This window comes from Mauremys mutica, chromosome 10 (genome assembly GCF_020497125.1).
Source record: "Mauremys mutica isolate MM-2020 ecotype Southern chromosome 10, ASM2049712v1, whole genome shotgun sequence".
Taxonomy (NCBI): domain Eukaryota; kingdom Metazoa; phylum Chordata; order Testudines; family Geoemydidae; genus Mauremys; species Mauremys mutica.
Window position 1 is genome coordinate 62,424,476 of NC_059081.1, and position 20,697 is coordinate 62,445,172.

Here is a 20,697-nt window from a genome sequence, read left to right on the forward strand (position 1 = left end):
TAATTGAATTTTAGCGCAAGAAATAGATCCCAGAAGGTAGAGAGAACTGCCACCTAAAATTGGTGCATGGACAGAAGAATCTCTGGGTATACCTGCACAGGATAAAAAACCTGCAGCTGACGCAGGCTCTGCCTGCGGGGCTGAAAAATTGCCAGATAGGGCGGAGGGTCCCAGGGCTCAGGCCCCACCAAAGCCCAAACATCTGCACAGCAGTTTTACGGCCCCCCAAGCCCGAGTCAGCTGATGCAAGCCAGTTGTGGCCATGCCATGGGGCTTTTATCTCCATGTAGATGTACCCTAAGTGACTTGAATCCTCATAAAATAAACACAAAATTGCAGTCTAAACCACCAGAGTTTGAGCTTCTTACACATTCTTGTTCCTCCTCCTGGAGGAACGAAGCTTTAACTAGAAAACCTACTTTGTTTGATCTGTCCTTTCTAGACCAGTTCAGGTAAATACAATCAGGCTTTGAATGTAATCAATGGTGACAAAGTTTTGATACTAATGTCCATTTAGCTAGCTGGTCATGTTTGTGTGGTTTTATATATATATATACCTAAATAAAACAATTATGCCTGCTACAGCTAGATGGCATAGTTAAACTAGTTCTTGTAAAACTAGCTCTTGTAAAACAATTGACTAGTACTGGAAAACATTTCTGATATATGTGAAGTTTTTAAAACTGCATAACTTTCTGTACTGAACTAAATTATCAATCTTGAAATGCTGTCAACTTGTTACTAGGAACATAACATCTGCAGTAGTTGAAGGCTATTAGCAATGACAGCCATAGTTGTATGTCAGAGGTACGTTGTGACACACTGCTTATATTGGCCAGGAAAATGCCATTAATTGTCCTTAAATGTCAATTGTTGAAATACCAACATGGCTTCTCTTGATCCTGACTCGCTCATTACCTAAATTGAGCCTATTAATGTAGACGTTTCCCCTTTATGTTTAAAACACTTCAACAGGCCAGTACTACTGATTGAAAGATTACTGCTTTTTCATTCTATTGCTTGGTTTTTTTTTTAAATATAACTTCAGTGTCCACTTTCTTACAGTTTCACGTTCCATTAACTTCTGTAGTCTGCATTCCCTAGCTATCTAATAGTTATAGAGTAAGGTCAGAAGGGACTGAGATCATCTATTCTGACCTCTGTCTCTCAGGTCACCAAGAGCACTGCATACCAAACCCAACAACTGAAATTAGACCAAGGTATTACAGCCTTCAGGAGACTAGACTATTGTGTGCCACCAGCAGAGAATAGGAGGCACTGCGATACACTAATACCAGAGGCCCCTGAAATGGCAGGGAATTGATTTAAATGAGATCATCCTGGTAAATGACTTGCACCCCATGCTGCAGAGAAGTTACTTCCAATCTAACTAGAGCAAAAATTCCTCCCCAGCCCCATATATGACAATTAGTTAGAGCCTGAGCATGTGAGCAAGAACCAGCCAGCCAAGCACCTGAGAGGAAGCTTGGCTCAGAGCACTGGCCCACCTTATCCAGTTTACTATCTCCAGCTGTGGTATCTCTGATGTTTCAGAAGGAGACCAAGAAACCCCAGAATACACTGGGGAGGGGGAAGGGAGATAATTCCTTCCTGACCTCTGCAGGTGACCTGAAGCATGAGAGTTTGAGGATATCTAACGTGAACCAGATGGGACCCCTCAGAGCTGTGAAGCCCTGCCCCACACTGTCAGAAGCATCCCTACAAGTACCACTTATAAAGTGGTCCAGCTCTCTTAAAATTAAGCTTGTTTCCAGCCTGAATTTGTTCACTATCTGTCCTATAATCCATAGCTTATTCCTGGAAAAAACTTAATGCACTAAAAGATGGCAATGCCTAAAAGAGAGGACAACTGCACAAGTTGCACAGTTCTTGCCCCTCCCAAAAAACAAACCAAAACCCTGCCAGGAACCTGTTTCAAATCACTTTTTTAAAACTAGCCTATGTTGGGTATTGTCCCCATAGAGAACTCTCATTTCAAAATGCATTACTGTGAGGTGGATAGGGAAGAGAAGATAAAATATACTCTGGGTTGCTCTAAGAGGCTTCCCAAAGCTGTGGGATGTTGGAGAAGAGGATCTATTATGTAGTTACAAAAAGCAAATGCATTGCCATTTTGTAAAAAGAACGAGGAGTCCTTGTGGCACCTTAGAGACTAACAAATTTATTTGGGCATAAGCTTTTGTGGGCTAAAACCCACTTCATCAGATGCATACAGTGGAAAGTACAGTAGGAAGATATATAGACACACACACAACATGAAGAAATGTGTTGCCATATCAACTCTAACGAGACTAATCAATTAAGGTGGGCTATTATCAGCGAGAGAGAGAGAACTTTTGTAGTGATAATCAGGATGGCCCATTTCAAACAGTTGACAAGAAGGTGTGAGTAACAGTAGGGGAAAAATTAGCATGAGGAAATAGTTTTTACTTTGTGTAATGACCCATCCACTCCCAGTCTTCATTCAAGCCTAATTTAATGGTGTCTAGTCTGCAAATTAATTCCAGTTCTGTAGTTTCTCGTTGAAGTCTGTTTTTGAAGTTTTTTGTTGAAGAATTGCGACTTTTAGATCTGTAATTGAGTGTCCAGGGAGCTTGACGTGTTCTGCGACTGGTTTTTTGAATGTTAGAATTCTAAACATCTGATTTGTGTCCATTTATTCCTTTGCGTACAGACTGTCCGGTTTGGCCAGTGCTATTCACTTGACCCAGTGTTTGGAAACAGTTGGGTCCAAGGTTGATTTCTCTTCCTCCGCCCCCCCCCCCATACCCCGTATCGTTATGGGGAGGAAAAAAACACTTGGCTCAAAGATTCCTTCTGCTGTGAAGCTGTTCGATATGAACTATTTTGCCTGGTAACTTATTTTATAATATAGAGATTCCATGGAATCTCTTTCAGCATAACATCATTGTAATGTTTCCAGTATTGCAGCCATCTTAATTTGGGAGAGGTGGGGAATGACCCTTTAAGTGCTGGTTTGGAAAGCTATTGTGTGCTAGCACATTGCTTAAAGATTCTTGAAGCATGTTGTAAGGTCACAGCCTGTTCTGATAAAGTTTTGTTTATGAGGGGTTTGCAGACTGTAAGCATTGTTTCTCTTTCTCTCTCCAGATCGGCCAGCATTACTAACCTGTCACTGGATCGCTCTGGTTCACCCATGGTGCCTGCATATGAGACATCCGTTAGTCCCCAGCCTAATCGCACGTATTTGAAAACAGAGACCAATGAGGATGAGCGCAAAATTCTTCTGGTACAAACTAGATTTTTGTCATCTTCCATTGTGATAGTGATGTGTTACGTGTGTCTGTCTTTCTAATGCTTTCCTTGCGGTACATCTTGTGGCTCTTTTTTTTCTTTTATGATCCTTTAGTTTTTTTTTTCCTATTGTAGAGACCACAGCTAATGTTAGAAGGTTTGAAATTTGTCCTTCTCCCCATCTGCTTTGCTTGCAGAGTTAATGTAACTTTTCTCATAGGAAGTAGCACTAATGTATTTATTCCAGAAAAGTAATCAACACCAGTAGCACAGCACTCTGGAGAAATCCTGTTATAAAACATTCTGTTATGTGTGCGTTGTGAGAAATACTACATAAAACTAAGAGACACTCCAGCCCCGGTTGACATACCTAACGTTAATAAAATAAAGTCAGTCAAAATGGAGGGAGGGGGGAGATGTTTCATTTAAAATTGTCCAAACTGCATAACTAGTGCTGAATCTTTCTGGATTTCTATTCCCATTCAAAGCCAACAAGGTCAAATCTTGTACTAGCCCTGTCTCCCTGTGGATTGCATATGTAAGGGCAGAATTTGATGTTTGGTGGTGGCTCACCTTTTTATTGTAGAGCTTCCACATTGAAGCAAGCTTGGTAATGAGACAATTTCTTCCTTTGAGGAAGGAGAATGCTGTAGCAGATATGCTCTGCAGAGGAGTGTTGGGGAGAGTAGAGGGACAGTGTCTCTGTCCCCTAGACTGAATAAGATCCTAAACATTACAAATACAGCTTGGGACAAAATAGTCTGTCTTCGCTTCACTTTAGATCTGATTTTTAGAATTGTTGTTTTTTATGCAATAATTTAGGATGTCATAATTGCTTATTGCAATACAGGAACTGTCCTGAGTCCTTGTCAGGTCATGATACTCTTATGTGGTGCATTGAGTTGACTGTACTATGATAAAAAGGTAATGGCCTTTGCTTGAGAAGGGGGAGTGTTTGTGACAAGGTCCAGGAGCACTAGAATTCTGAATGAAATCCGTGCACGCTTCCATAATCTACAAGCTAAAATCCTAGAGTTTAAAGTGTTAAACTGTTCTGCCACTTGATTTCAGTCTAAAACAGAAGGCAATATTAAGATGACTGAATTGCTACTGGATCAAATTTTATATACTCCCGCCATGGCAGGAGTGAAGTGCTTTGTAGCTGACGACCCAGAACATGCAGTGCACTGGAGAGGCTAGCATGGGGTGCATAGAACTGGAGTCAACCAATCAGTGGGACCAGTTTCCTGTAAGATGAAGCCAAGGAGGGACGGGGGGTAGAAATTGCTGGGGGTAGATATAGTAAACGTGCACACAAAACTGGGTTAAAATCATAGACTTTGGTTTTTTTGGAAGGGGGGGGGGGGAGATCCTAAAGAAACCGAACTTTCCTGGCAAACTTGTCATCTCAGCAAAAGGATGAGAGGAGAGGAGTGCTGATCAGATTTGATAAATCATTCAGTTACTTGAATTTTCAAAGGGGTGAGGAACTGGATTTCTTTATTGTGTATGAAGAGGCATGTGGTGGAGTCCTGGCTTTTTTTTTTTAGTTTGTTTTTGTGTGTGTGTGACACACACACACACACACACACACACACACACACACACACACACACACACACATATACACACACACAAAATATCAGGAACATTACATCTAGTCTTGTTCTTGAAAATATCAGTATGTCTTGTGAGCATTTTTTAGCCCTTTGTTTGAAGGGTTTTTAACATAAAACCCTAAAAACAGTCCTAAACAGAGATTAAAAATAAAAACCCTTGAAGTCTAAATGAAAATCACTTCCTCTCTGTTTTCTTGATAATTAATGTCATAATTCTACTGGTTCTGTATGTTTACATTGTCTTCTGGGGGAAAAAAAACCCCTACACTTCTTTAGGCTAACTTTATGCATCACGTAGTAGCAACTAAAGAAACAATCCCAATTCTCCCCTCTCTTCCTCTTTGGGTTGGTTCAACATCTGCAGATCTTTTCTTGTGGTGCACGTCATTTCAAATGACTGGAACATCATCCGCAAAGATAAGCGCACTATCTGGGTGTGTTGGTGCCAAAGAGCTGTTCTGGCTGCAGAGACATAGCCAGGACCAATGTAAATGTTAGCTAGGCTACAGCCATGCTAGTGTCAGGAGGTTTTATGACCACATGATTCAAAGTTGTAGTGTAACTAGCCAGTACATCAGACCCTGTGATTCAGAGTTGTCTAGCACCAGAAATCTGTGGAGAGAACCTGAATCGTGGGGTGTGTGGAAATTCTGTTCATGGATGTTCTGGGCCGTTGGTTATGTTAACTGTAAAGTGAGGTCCTAGAGGTGTCTTACCATGCAGAAAACTAGCTTTGATTTCCCAGCCATGGCTACTCTTATGGAGGTGGAAGTACTGGGAAAGGAGTGTTTGCATCAAAATGGATGGAGGCCTGAACCTTAAAGATTCAGAATGGGGTAGAGAAGATTGGAGGTAGGGATGAGGTGGTGTGATTGGCCTCTCAATTGTCCAACAGACAATAAGTGGAGATGGTGGAGAGGCATTCGTTCATAGAAATGGGATGGTAGAAGTTACTTGAACAAAATGGCAACATAGAAAGCATCATTCTGAAAGGGATCTCCTTAACTAGTTGACCAAAGAGAGCTCTGAAACAGGCTTGAGTGCAGCATTCAGGTCAACAGCATAGAATGCTCAAAGAGCATTTATTGCTTTACCTGAAAAAAGCATCAGTGTTCCTTGGTGTTCTACATAGCCCCCAGTTCCAGGGGGCTGGAAGAGGGAGTTCAGCATGGTAGATTTAGTGCTAGGAAAGCACTTGCATGACTTACAGTCAAACAATGCAAAAGCTCACTGTGTATGTATAAAACATTACTTTAAAAATTCTTCCCTTGCTTCTTTCTGAACTGATCTTTGGTATTAGTCTGTGGCTGCTGCCTCATTCTCAGTTTATAGGATCATTTGCTGTAAAAGAAAGGACTTAAATAGCAGCTGTTATGCATTTGCTTCTAGAGAAGCAGTGTATAACACTTTCGATTTTACTCTCATTACTGGATATAGGAGCCAATTTAAAGGCTTGAGCTAGTCTTTTAAAAACACTTTGTAACTGACTCTCTCTCACACAGGACTCTGTCCAGTTGAAGGATTTGTGGAAGAAAATTTGCCATCACAATAGTGGGATGGAATTTCAGGACCACCGCTATTGGCTGCGGACACATCCCAACTGCATTGTGGGAAAGGAACTAGTCAACTGGCTCATCAGAAATGGGCACATTACCACAAGGTATTCTTGATATTTAAAAATGCTTAAATTAAACCCATCTTCCATTGCACTCAATTGTAGGTGTTGGTTGGTGTGTGTATCAGTGGATGGAGAGGAGAAAGAGGAAATGAGACTCTAATCTCCTCCTTTCCTCTGAACAAGGTAAAGAATGTCTTTAACTCATTTGCCAATTCTGACAGCACATAACCTAATGAAGGGGTAAGTAGAATCAGAAGCTAGGGCAGACGACTAGCCCAAGGGAATGGAGTTTCCCAGTGAGAGGGAAAGGTAGTTGGGGTGTGGGGAGGGGGCAGAATGGGAGTAGCAGACTGACGTGGGCAGAGGGGATAGTGAGAGAATGGTAATCACTAAAACTGGCACTACACTATAGTTAAGAATGTCACTGTTCTTGGAACACTGTGCTTTGTTTGTTTCATAAGTGCTGATCAGCTCATTCTTAAAGGGTTCCTAATGTTGGTTGAATTAAGCCATGCCTTTTGGGTAGATGCCTTAGTGATAGTCTCCGCTTTTAAGTAATGTAACCTCCGTAAACAAAAGATCAGATCAGCTGTGCTGCATGGATATTGCAGTTGTGTTTCTTAGCTGCACGAACACAGCCTTGCTGCTATAGCTGGCTGGCCTGGGGGTGGGGTTCAGGACCCCCCTAACTATATTTGTAGGCTTTGCATGTTCCCAGGAACTAGGGATAACTGGGTCTGCAATGTGACAGCTTACCATCCCCGTATAGCACTATACATTTGCCTTGCAGTGCTGAGGGCTTGTAAAGGATTATCTCCGTCTTGCTGAGTTAAGAGGGGCAGGAATCAAAATGATTCAAGCCTGCACAGCATGGGCCTGAGTCTTCAGCGGTGCTGAGTACCTACAGCAAGGAGTTAGGGGTGATCAGCAGCTCCAAAAAGTCAACAGCCAAACATGTAGGGAACGCTTGCATTCCTGGCTCTAGTCATGTATTCAATCCACTGCCTCACCAAATTGTCTCTAAGTACCTTTTCTCGAAGAAATAGTGAAAAATAAAGGAGAGCTAAATTACATGGTGTCTAGTCAAGCTTTTTTGGGTAAAAGTCTGTACTGTAAACCATACACACTTATAACCAGACTCTTAATACTCGCCTGTCTTGTATTCTGCCCTTAGAGCTCAAGCCATCGCAATAGGACAAGCACTGGTAGATGGACGCTGGCTGGATTGTGTCAGTCACCATGATCAAATTTTTAGAGATGAATATGCTCTGTACAGACCACTACAGGTACAGAAACCTCTTTTCTAGCTGCCATTGGAATGGCGACTCAGTTGTGGCTGGGGAGCTGTTGTCAATCTCTCCTTCCTCTGTACGCTCTGCTAGCTCCTAGGTTTCAAGAGATCTAGGCCTAGCTTGAGTCTTGCCTCACGTTCTCTGTACTCTTGGTGCTGTCCCTATGCCGGGTGGGTCTGTCCTGTTTTGTGAGTGTGTGGAAATATTCTTAATCTCATTAATCCACTAATGTAAACTAATTGAGTTAAGGTCATAGAGAAAACTAGGTCAGGCAAGGAAACTGTGATGCTTCCTCTGCGAGGAGAAAGGGTGGCCACACCTATATTAAGTTAAAAAGGAGGAGGGATTCTGAAATCTCTGACTGCATCAACAAAAGTCTAAAATCACAATGGTAAGCACATTCCAGTGTGGCTTCTGAATAGCATAGCCAGTATTCCGAACAGCTGTCACACTCTAGGAGTAGATATCACTTGTGATAAAGTGTGTAGCTTTACCCGGAATGGGCCATTGTCTCTTTGAACAATGACATCTTTGACAAGGTCTTCATAAAGACTTAAAAAATACAGCATCATTCCAACTCTTAGACAATGTTTTGGGAAATGAATTACTTAATTCCTGGTCAAAAGAAGTTGATGGGTTTAGGAAGAGATTGAATTCCCTAATTCACTTATTGTTGCCAGTAAAGTATCTGGAGACTTTGCATAAAGGGTTTCGCCACCCTGATTATATAAATGGTCTCTTTATTCTGAGCCTAAATTGCAGTGTGGAGAAAGAGAAAGTCAGGGCCCCAGAAAAGGAGAGGTTTGTCAGTGACTGAAGATGCTGTCTGGGCTCTGGCATGGTCCTGCTTGAGATATGCTGAGGGGTAAGATCTGCCAATACCATTAGTTATTGTCTTAATTAATGCAATGACGTCTAACATTCAAGAAATAGAAAGTTTTAAGTTATAGTTGGTTGTATATAGTGTGAAATTCATGATTAACTCATGATTTACTGGTCATGCTCTTGTATGATCTCTGATCCTGTAGTGTGTAAAGTCAGTAGGAAGTCGCATCTGACTCATATCTTGTCTATTTTTGTATAAATTGGGAGTAACTCCATTGAATTCAGTGGAGTTAAAGTGATGTCAGTGAATTTGTATTGCAGCAATTGCATTAGTTTCACAGGAGGGAATTCTATCTAGAACTGCAATTCCTTTGGTGAAAAAAAAATATGCCATCTGGTGGGGGTAGATTGGAGTTGCTGTGGGCTCTCTGGGATTCCCTGCTATCAGATCCCAAGGCTTTGCTTCACAATAGTTTCTCTCTTGATTTAGAGGGTCGAACCTGGCTTTCGCTGAATCGGTTTTTGACTGACTCTATTAGCTCCCCATCACTTGATAATTTTCAGTCACAGAATTGCTCAAGGGGCTAAAAGTGCATGCCCGTCTCCCAGATCAGCATGGTCAGCTTATGGGGGCAAAGGATAGACTTTGGCAAACCCCTGTGCTCTAGTCCTAGCACTCAAATCTGTGCAGGCTCTTAACGTGTTGTGTGGGGCAAATAGAAAACTTGCAAGTCTTTCATTTGCCTTACTCAAACATGATTGACTTGTGAGTGTGGGGTGAGATGCATGGGGGAAGAAGCAAAGACTGATGGCAGAGTAAAGAGGTACTCGCTTCCTGTCCTAAACAGTTGCTGCCTCCCCTCAAGTGGTGGGTGGTTGAGGGATAAGTTGATCCCACTGTATGCATACATTTACTTTTGTGAAGTGCTTCAGGCTGCAAGACACAATAGAAATGTAAGCTGTTGCTGTTTTGATCAGTGCATAATAGTGCCTTTCTAAAGCAGCTTAACATCCCAGTAGGGCTGAAGAATAAATTTACTTTCTCTTTTCCTGATCTCCCAGAGCACAGAGTTCTCAGAAACCCCCTCTCCAGACAGTGATTCGGTGAACTCCGTGGAGGGGCACTCCGAGCCATCCTGGTTCAAAGACATCAAGTTTGATGACAGTGACACGGAACAGATTGCTGACGAAGGGGAGGATAACTTGGCCAGTGAGTTTCAACTGACTCTTCCATCTTCACATGACAAATTAGCATAACTCTTTGTGTGTGCGTGTAATGGAAGTGAATGTCCTGCTTTGCTGGTAGTAGCTGTAAGGTTCCAAGTAAACTAAAACCTCACTAGTCCTCCTGTTTCTTGTGGTAGATACAGTATTTTCTAATCAGTTTGCAAGACTTGATGTTTCTAAATTAGTATAAACTCTCTGGATTACAGTAGCAGACAGGCTAGATTGGGATATCAAGACAGACACTGTCCTAATGTTCACTTGGGTTTTAAAATATATCTATAGAACTTCTATCCAACACTTAATCTTATCTTGAAGTGTACATATTTAAGACCTGAAAATACTGTTTCCCTTTAGTATTGTACACTGGGCTTTATGTATTAAAGACAATTTTTCTCCTCTCCAATACTCTCATGATACCCATTTGAACCCCTTTCCTCCCTGTATCTTCCCCCTTACCCAACATTAAAAGACTCCGCCAGCCCTAGCAAGCGCACATCAGTCAGCAGCTTCCAGTCCGCAATGGACAGTGACTCAGCCGCTTCCATCAACCTGAACGTGGAGCTGGACAACGTGAACTTCCATATCAAGAAGCACTCCAAGTACCCACATGTGCCCCCTCACCCTGCCGACCAAAAAGGTATGAGGTAGTCACCAGCTGGAGTTGCACATGATGGAGAGCGGTGCCCTGACACTGATGTGTTTAGACACTACTACCTGTAGCTGTCTTGTTGATGGGTGTGTATATGTAAGAGATCTTTTTAGTTAGCCCGCTGCATACTTCCTCCTGACACTATTACCTTTGTCAGGGTGCTCAGAATAAACCAACTATGCCACCTTCTCTGAAGAGTGTGCAACTTCTTGTGTGGTTTTTCTCTTTGCAGTCGGAGGATACAATGATTCCTCCTCTCTCCTTTCACAGCATGGCAGTTCCAGGCATATTGTCTTGTTCAGCTAACTGGGATAACATCCTAAGTGTGTGTTCCAAGAAGATTCCCATCTATCCAATTTAAGATCTGATTATTTTAAACAACAACAACAAAAACAGTGGCAATCTCTTTTTTTTAAATTCTCCATTAGTGATGAATTTAAATTCTCCACCTCTTTTCATCAGTTTACCACTGTTGGACCAATTATCCTTTTATAAAATGCATTGATTAACAAATCTAATCGTCAAGTTGCTGAGTAACTTTTAAATCTCTTCTATAAATGAATGCTAAATTGGAATGTGAAAAGGCAAGTGAAATCTATTTGAAAATATCCCTTATTCTCCCATTCTGTTATAGTATATTGTGAACCAGACTATGGCGGACTGAAACAAAAACTGGCCCACTGTTTTTGTTTGAAAATAATGGTGGTGCTCCTTTAAATGCTGGGGTGACTCTTTATTTCTGTTTTCCCTTCCCTTACCTGCAGCTTCAACCGCTTTGCAGATTCCTATCCTTAGTTTCTTCGAATGGGCATTTAAAAGTCTTTGATTATGGAGTCTGTCCACAGTTCTTGTAAGGTTCACTAGCAGAGTAGAGCATCTTTAATTGGGATGTTCCTAATGAGTGCATCCCTCAGTTGTCAGGGTAAATACAACAGAAAAGTTTCTGTTGGGGTGAATTAGGACAGAAGAGCTTGAGTTGGACAGAGAATACTGGAAGCTTCAGCCTAAAATGAGTTTGAGGGGGCAACTGTTAGCAACCAAAAAATGAAAAAGCCCCTTTAGCAGTGGGAAGGGTGAAAAATAGTGTGTGTTAATCTTAAATTCCAGTATCTACGACCGGCACTGCCAGTACCTGCTAAAGCCTGTCCAGAAGGAAAGGAAAATGTGTATTGTAAAAATGAAAGTGCAGAAGGCGCTTTCAAAAGCTGAGTGCCTTATATTAGATAATAGCTTAGTTTTGCCGGATGTTATGACCCCACCTTCTTCCCCTCAAAAGATTATCAGCCACGTCCGTTGACTTCACTGACCATTATGGGCACAGCTTACTATCTGGTTCCTAATTTAAGGCATTTAAGCTTGAAAATGTTGTCCACTGTACCTTCTTCAGTGTATTCAAGCTAGATATTTGAGAGCAAGTGCACACAACTGGAATCAAAGATAAGCCATCTAATTCACGGTATACAGTACCTGGAGCAGTCAGGAATAAACCTAAAAGGAAAGAGTGTTCCCACCGCAGAGCTCTGAGATCTTGGAAATTGCTGATGCAGATGTTTCTCATCTCTCCTTTCCTTGCTTTCCACTTCTGAAAAAAAAAGTGTGCACAGAACAGTGTGGGCTAGATTATCTTCAATTCTCTGGAAGCTGTATCTTTATGTTCCTGTCATGCTGATGAATATCACATTTGTCATTATCTACCCATTATAAACTGATAGGAAAATGTGATCCTGGGTGGTCTGTGGGATTTTTATTTCCATTGGTATTATTTTTTTTGCATAGTCCTAAATTTTGTGTGTGTTAGACTCATAGACTTTAAGGTCAGAAGGGCCCTTCATGTCATCTAGTCTGACCTATTGCATGTTGTAGGTCACAGAACCTCACCCACTCACTCCTATATAATATAATAGGTATATCTCCTAGAACTGGAAGAGACTCGAAAGGTCATCGAGTCCAGCCCTCTGCCTTCACTAGCAGGACCAAGTACTGATTTTTGCCCCAGCTCCCTAAGTGGCCCCCTCAAGGATTGAACTCACAACCCTGGGTTTAGCAGGCCAATGCTCAAACCACTGAGCTATTCCTCCCTCCCCACATCACATAATAGGCCCATAACCTCTGGCTGAGTTACTGAAGTCCTCAAGTCATGGTTTAAAGACTTTGTTACAGAGAATCCACACTTATGACTAATGTAAACCTGCAAGGGACCCATGCCCCATGCTGCAGAGGAAGGCAAAAAAAAATGTCAGGGTCTCTTCCAATCTGAGAGAACTTTACTGTGGAAGTAGATTCTGCTGTGTTGTAGCCTCAGCATGTTACTCTTCAATAGAGTTGTGAAGTTTGACCAAAGCAGATAAGCCAGGCACGCTAGTTGGGGAGGAAGGAGGGAGGGAGCCCAAGAACAACATCCAGGATTACGGAATTATTAAAGACATCACTTGCCAAATCAGCCGTTTATCTGCTTTCCAAGGACAGGAATTAGTGGGTTGATAGAAATCTGCAATGGGTTGTGGGCAGAGTTAGCATTACCGCTGGAATGAAATCTGTAGGGGGAATCTAAACTGGGAGGAGCTGGGACACTTGCGGAATTAGAAAAGGTGGGCTGGAAACAACAAAATGAGACTCAAAGTGGAAGTTAATATACCTGGGGGGGAAATAATTCAAAAGATCCTTTTATTAAGAGGGAGAAACCTGGAATTCAGTAAATCTGAACGAAACTCACTATTGTAAGTCTATATGGCTGTGCAAGTCTGTATGGCTATGGTTGAGTCTCATTTATACCTGTGAGTCCCCTCCTAAGTGCAAGGAAGCAGGCTGCAGTTTGGCTTAAAGGACGGTAAGCCTGGTTACAGGCAGTACAAAAGAAATCAGTGTAGTTTTGGGCTGTTTTAGGCAAGCATTGCATGATGAAGGGGAATTTAATGGCGCTCCTCTGTGTCTGGAACTTGTGTAACCAAATCTGGAATTTTCCATTAATTTCTGGTGTAAGTAAATTTATATCCAGGCAATTTTATACCAATATAAAAGTGAGAGTAATTTCACTAAGATGGTGGAATTATCACGAGGTTGATCAGAATCAGGCTCCGTGCGTACAGCATTGTTTAACTAGGAGTAGATAGCCTACAACATTTGAAGCCAGTAATTGTGTGACTCTATCTACACACTTATAGTTCCTGTCCTGTAGTGTGAGAACCTCTAGGGGAGGCTGTGGGATAAAGTGGAAAGGGAAACACTTAAATGTTTTAGACAAGAAACCCTTCCTGACACTCACGCGAGACTGTGAAAGTCTCAAAGGGGACTGGAGAATGGAGTGTTGGTCCTATTGTTCCAGGCTTCTAAAACTAGGCTGGTCAAGACATGAGAAACGGTACTGTATTTTCAGGGGAATTAAATGGATGATCTCTAAAACATGAATGATGACAAAAGGAAAGTGCTAAAATAGAAGAGGTCAAATGTGTGTACTGCCACCTCATGTTTATAGCTCACTTGTAAGTAAATCTTGCTTGGTGGCTGTTCTGCCAAAATAATCTTCCTAAGGAATTAATGAGCTAATTTGGAAATTTTCTGAAGTATCCCCGCACAGACAAATCTTTAACAGCTAATAGATGCTGGATGCAGTCTACTGTGACATTGCCTTATGAAAATGATGGGAATTAGTCTGGCTTTGTTTTAGTCAGGATCTTCTGTTATCTTGCATGGTAGTGAGTGTGTTCCTTACTGTGAGAAAATTTGCAGAACTGGTGGTGACACACCCTCCTACACCAGGAAGTAATTTGGCGGTTTGTTCACACAATCTACCTCCCCTTTCCCCATGATTGTGACTTATAAAGTAGGGACAAAGCATCAGTTCGAAGTAGTATGTAATCAATTCTGCAATATAAAGTTACTTATGACTGGTGGAAATTGCAGGGTGTATACTGCAGAGGACAGCTGTAGAGCAATAGTCTATAATGTACTAGAAACCACCTGGTATTCTAATTGTTGCAGTGCCCAGTATAGGGACTTGTCTTTGTGAGGGTATTAAAGACTCAGTAATATCAGACACTTCCATGAAACTAAATTCCAGTACGATAACCTTGGAGTCAAATTTCATTCACTTCTAGGGTGTGCAGCCCAAATGCTGCAGCAGGTTGTTAATTTATAAGGCAGAAAGTGAAACTGATGATGATCAAGTTCATTTTTGTTTATGTTCGCTTCTTGTGTTCACCGAATGAAATACCCGCTCAATGGTTAAAAATGAACTAGTGTTACAACAGGCAAACTTTTTTTACATTGTTTAAAATGGGGGGTATTTTGAGACTTCACCTTGTAGATGCTATGTCAGTTTTTGACATTTCTCTCTTCAGATTCTCTTCAATACAGAGCAGTTTTCACATTTGTGTAGTTAGACGTAAAAGGGATACAATTGCAGTGGAACAGGGGAAAGGAGGGTTGTCAGTCCATAATAAAAAGGTGTCTTGTGGCTTTTTTCTGTTTTTAACCAAAGCTTTTGTAGAACTATTCGAAGTCTAATGTCCCCAGGTGTCTTGGTCAGGGTATGGTGAGTGAGGGCAAACCCAGGCTTGCCTGTCTGGGGGCCCATCACCACCAAAGGAAAATGGCATATATTCAGTTTGCTAATGCAGGATGATTTTAAGACATTTTAAATTGCTATTAGTGATCTATAGTGATTACAGTAGCAATGAAGAAAAGCTGTCTCTCTCCTCCTGATCTCACTTCATCCTTCCTAATGGCCATGGCTGTTGTGATTGGTTTTAACTCTTTCCACCCCTTTTCAAGTGTGAATTACTGAAGTTGTTGAATAGTTTCTTAGGTTGAAAACCACTGGTCTAGAGTAATAATAATAATGGGGGAGGGAGGGTATTTACAACACTAGCAGCTAGGAAACTACCAGACAAAAATGCAACTTACGTTGACCATGTCCCTCTTTAATGTTTTACTTGTGTTGTCATTCATGAGGGCATAGTTCTGAGATTTCTGCTGCTTTATCAGTTGTCTTATTTAGCTCTGTACTTTTCTCTGCCTTGGAAGTGTGCACTCATCACAGTCCTCCCAGAGCAAAACACTTCTTGTCTTGAAGTGTTAAGATTTTTTTGCGGAGGAGGGAAGTGTGGTGGTCATGTTGGGGGTGCTTATGTGGGACTTAGGGTCATTGGGTGCTACTTTTCCCCTCTAAACAGCATTGCTGGTTTTTGGTTTTGTGAAAGCTGGATATAGTTACTAACTTGACATGTGATGGTTACAACTGGTCGATAAATATTTCCTGGAAAACTTTTATTTTTATTTTTATATATTTATTTATTTTGGCAAACAAGTTGACAAGTAATTACAAATACGGTATCTATCTTGTATTACACAACACGCATGCATGTATTATACACCAAGGGTGACCAAACTTGCTGACCCACAGAGCCACATATGACAATCTTCAGATGTTTGAGAGCTGGTGCGACCCGGAGCCCCGAGGACACCCCCGCCCTGCTGCCAGAGGTGACGTGTGAGGGGAGGCACATGGGGTCACATGCCCGCCCCTCCCCTTCCATTTTTGCTAGGGTTTGCTGGCCTCACTCAGTCATGTGTTGCCGGGCCTTCTCCCTGCACAGCAGCTGCTGGACCCAGCAAACTGGGAGCTGCAGCTGTGAGCAGAGGCAGCAGCAAACAACTGGGAGCAGCAGGGAGAGCTGCTGCTTTTGCTGCTGCCTCTCCACGCCCTGCTAAGGCAGCCACCATCCCTGCAGCTTCCAGCTGTTTGCTGTTGCCCGCCCATGCGGTGCTAACATCTGGGACCTGCAAGGAGGGGCCACAGAGGGTAAGAGGGGAGTGTGCCAGGAGGGTAATAATTCAAGCTACTGAGGGGGTGGGGGGGAGCTGAACCTTTAAATTGTGCTCCCCCACTTTCAGCAGGCACCAGTCACCTGTGGCAGAAGCCTCTAGCCCCACCATCCCGCTACAGGGCAGAAGCCCCAAGCTCCTTATCCCCCAGTTTGGGAGGCGGAGAATGGGGGTGGAGGTTCCGCGAGCCACACTTTAACTGTAAAAAAGCCATCTGCTGCTCACGAGCCACAGTTTGGTCACCCCTGTTATATTTATATATACACACACCCGCCACTTCATAATATGCATGTACCTGTATGTGAACTGATAAATGTCTTTATACATACTGTGTGCTGCGCACACATTTTTGACTATCCCCTTTTCTTCTCTCCATTTTGACCATAATCCATTTTAAGTATGGCATAAATGTCCCCCCTCTAGCTCTTAAGGAAAGCATGTTGCATGTGTCTTTCTTTGATGGAGAAGAGTCATGGAACCAGGTGGCTCTTTCCCTCCTATGAGAGAGCTAGTTGTTCATAAAGGGCCTGTTAGCTGCAGCTGAGAACAAAGTTAAGGTTATACATGGGGGCGGGAACACCTTCGGTTTTAGTGTGCCTTAAAAAAAATTAAGAGCCCTACTTCCTCATTGTGTTTGGGTACCTCCACAGTCTCTCTCAAGTAAAGACTTAATACATTCCAGGTGTAGCTGTAGAGGGGAAACTAGCCACATGTAACTTGGGAAGGGAGATTCCCCCCCCCCCAACACTTTTTTATTTTGTATAATCTCCCTGTTAGGTTGGTTGCTGAACAATTTTAAGCAGTATTGTGCTGTCATTTTGGAGCCTTGACAGAACAAGCATGAGAGGATATTCTTGTCTTGACCGCTCATCAGGTTGTTGCTACAGCAATGACTAGATGTTGAAATGAGTAATATTTTTCTCTTATGGTGTGGGTGTGTACATAATATAATTATACTGGCATGCCAGCATAACCTGTCATTTTTCTGTCTCCTCCCATCTCCATCTGCTCTCTCCTTTTCAGAGTACTTGAATCCTGACAACGGAGGGCAACAGATGATCTCAATAAGTGACGCTTTCATCAAGGGTAAGATGAATGGAAATGCTTTTTTCTAGTGAGTGGGTAATGTAGTTATGAAAGCTTCTATTGATGTTAGAGCTGGGCTAAACATTGGCTTGTTAAAGTAATTCTAAGGGCACTTAGCGAGAAACCCTTGTGTAACTTTCTCCTCTTACTTGGTTCACTTTCAGATTGAACTCAGGCTTGTCAAATTCTTTGTATTTAAATGCCCTTGAAAAGAAGCTTCCTTCATTACACATTAACTGGCCGTGTTTAGCATTTTATTAGCACTTATCCATCTGTAAAACGTTCCTGCATATGAGATTAGTTTTTTTTTTTTTTCTGGGCTCCATCAGGTGTTTAACTCTCCTACCTGCTTATTTCCTGTACATTTGTGTGTGTGCCTAACGCGTCTGTGCCACCGATATCTCAAAACTAATCTCTGAGGTCATTGTAGCACAACTTCTCTTGTCACTTCTGTTGAAAGGCAAGTCTTATTGGACACAGTTGTAAGTTTGAGACCCTTTTAGATGGGATGCTTTTGCCTGGGCTCTATGATTAGGAAGCAGGCTATATATTTCTGGGTATTAAGGCATGCAATTTATTGACAAATATTCAGTCTCAGGTGCAAAGCATCTGAAAGAGGAAAATACCTTTTTATTTTTTCCACAGGCATTGTTCTTAGTCACGTACTCATATAGCGTTTGTTGTTGTTGTTCCTATGCAGACTACTTAAAATATGCTAATCATGGCCTGTAACTGTATTGAGTTGTTGTCGAAAAGATGACCATTCCCCTTACAGCATAAACTGTGGAGATTTAAATTTGAATGCAGAACGTGCACTAGTGGCACAAATTTAAATATTAATTTTATAGTCAGCATATTGACGACAGTGAAGCTTCTAATATTGCTCTTTGATACAGTAGTGCCAGGGGGCAATCAAATTTAATCACTAAAATGACAACAAAATTTACTTTGGGCAGGGGGAAAGCTGCATAAAGAAAATCATAGCGGCTTTGGAAGATTAGGACAATTAGTGCAACACACAGGGCTTGCCTGTGCTTAAACTACACTGTTAACTATACCAGTATATTTAAAGCGGCACTCCTTCTCCCTCCCCCCATGTGGATGCAGTTATAGTTTATTTTGCTTCCCAAAACATGCTATCGATCTAACGACATCTACATTAAAGCTTATACTGCTATAACTATACTGTTAAAAAGAATTGCACCCCCAGCTGAGTGACACCGGCATTGTACACTTGAGTTACACTGTTTTTTCCAGTGAGACCAGGCCTCAGTGGAATGACCCATTTTACTTATATTTTATCAAATAAAAAAACTGAAGGACAAGTTAAGATTTTTGGCATTTCATTTTGGGGGAAACTCATTAAAATATTAAAAGTTAAAGGCTAGCTATTAGTTACAACCTGAAGAAATAAAAGGACAGATTTAAAAAACAAAACTACAACTCCTAAGAATTACTACTGCTTTGGAATTGTATTGTTCGAAGGGAAAAATAAGAATCCCACACAAAGGCAAAAGCAAAATGGACTGAAAAGTTAGCAAGCTCAAGCTGAATTGTCAGCTGTTCCCTTCATGTATTTTAAAGAGATCTTTAAAAACCATGGCTCTTATCATATGTACCAAAATAGCTTGTTGTTGTTTTTGGTCTTATACAAGGTAACCAACCTAGTAGATTGTGCCTCATATGGCTAATATTTTTATTACATACAGTTCTATGACTCTGGGCCTGACTGACCTCTGTTACTCCAGTTCAGTGGAGTCTTACTCTTATAAAACTGGAATAACCGTGGTGAATCTGGCCCTCTGATTAGACTACTAGCTAAACTGTGAGACTTTGGTCTCTGAACTAACACTACTCAATAGAACTTATTGTGACTTCCGTTGACAAAGATTGGACTGCTCTAAGAGTACTCACTCAGTTATGTTGGGAAAGCAAGGTATAATATTATGACCAACAATCCTATTCAGTAGGATTTTTATCTCAAGTGAATGGCCCTAGCTTTGGTGGGTTAAATCTCCACTGTCTTAAGATCTTGTATTTTTATTGTGCAATTGCCTACTCAATTTCTAAGAGTCTGGGTTAGCCAAGAGATGCATTTCCATTGGCCTTGAGTGGATACATTTATATTATATTTATATTAAAACAAACATTAAAATAAGTTGAATGTGTTCGTATGTGCATGACCTTTTTGCTAACTCCACTACCTGAGTGGAATAACTAGATGCTGTTTTAGTGCTACTTTTGGATATAAGGCTTCCAAAACAATAGCTTTTTGCCAATGAAACCATACAAAATTAGACTGTTCTAATTTTAAAAGGTCTTAAGTATAAGGTTATGTATCTGGGGATTCAGATTACTACCTATTTTAGGTAACATGAGGATATAGTTGGCCATACATATACTTCTACCTCGATATAACACTGTCCTCGGGAGCCAAAAAATCTTACCGCGTTTTAGGTGAAACCGTGTTATATCGAACTTGCTTTGATCCACCGGAGTGTGCCCCCCCCCCCCCCCCCCCCCCCCCCCGGAGCGCTGCTTTATTGCGTTATATTGGGTTGAGGTAGAGGTGTAGTTAATTTGCTGCCTTAAGATTGAACTGCTTATGAGCAGGTTAGAGAGAAGAAAAGCAAATTATCTGGCATGAGGCTGTGTAGCCTGAAGTGTGTGTAATAGCATGCTTACTCTGCTATGGTGATGACACTGCAAATACCTAAATTACTGTCAGTGACTAACACTGTTGTTTCCAGCACAACTTTAACATTTTAAGAGCCTCTCACAGCGCAGGCCTGAACTAGTCTTGGTGAAGTCTCTTCTTTCAGCTTTTTAAAAAGAAAAAGCGTAAGCATTCAGCTTTGACTTTGTATAAACAAGCTTTTCTCGGCTGTTCTTCTTTAGAGTCACTGTTCAATCGGAGGGTGGAGGAGAAATCCAAAGAACTGTTTTTCACACCTTTAGGCTGGCACCACAGCAATCTGGATCTGCTAAGGGAAGAGAATGGGGAGAAACAAGCTATGGAGAGGCTTCTGTAAGTAGAGCATAAAAGAGAATTGATGTGGATGTCTTGGATAAATTTTCAAAAGCTTTGTCCCTTTCACGTTCGGTGGGACTTAGACTCCTTAAGCATTTTTGGAAATGTTACCTCTAATTCAAATCCTTTCTGTAATAAGATCAGTATGCTAGAGAAGCAAGAAAGGAATTCATGATTGGTAAAAATTCTCCCCTTCCAAAAAACAGTTGTTCTGGGACTTTCTCTTTCGCAATTTCCCCAACGTCTTCTCA

At 41.6% G+C, this 20,697-nt stretch overlaps 1 protein-coding gene across 5 annotated transcripts in view; it reads left to right on the forward strand.

Annotated features, from left to right (window-relative positions):
• The window catches only part of PIKFYVE (phosphoinositide kinase, FYVE-type zinc finger containing), a 97,461-nt gene that overhangs the window by 24,986 nt on the left and 51,778 nt on the right, over positions 1–20,697 (forward strand). For 4 of the 5 annotated variants that reach the window (XM_045033113.1, XM_045033112.1, XM_045033115.1 and 1 more), the window contains 7 exons: positions 3,133–3,271; positions 6,398–6,555; positions 7,688–7,799; positions 9,693–9,840; positions 10,327–10,494; positions 17,353–17,415; positions 20,314–20,443. In XM_045033113.1, the coding sequence (XP_044889048.1) occupies positions 3,133–3,271; positions 6,398–6,555; positions 7,688–7,799; positions 9,693–9,840; positions 10,327–10,494; positions 17,353–17,415; positions 20,314–20,443 (918 nt within the window). Of the gene's footprint in view, positions 1–3,132; positions 3,272–6,397; positions 6,556–7,687; positions 7,800–8,540; positions 8,671–9,692; positions 9,841–10,326; positions 10,495–17,352; positions 17,416–20,313; positions 20,444–20,697 lie in introns of those variants that run through there. The other variant, XM_045033116.1, reaches the window with a different exon arrangement.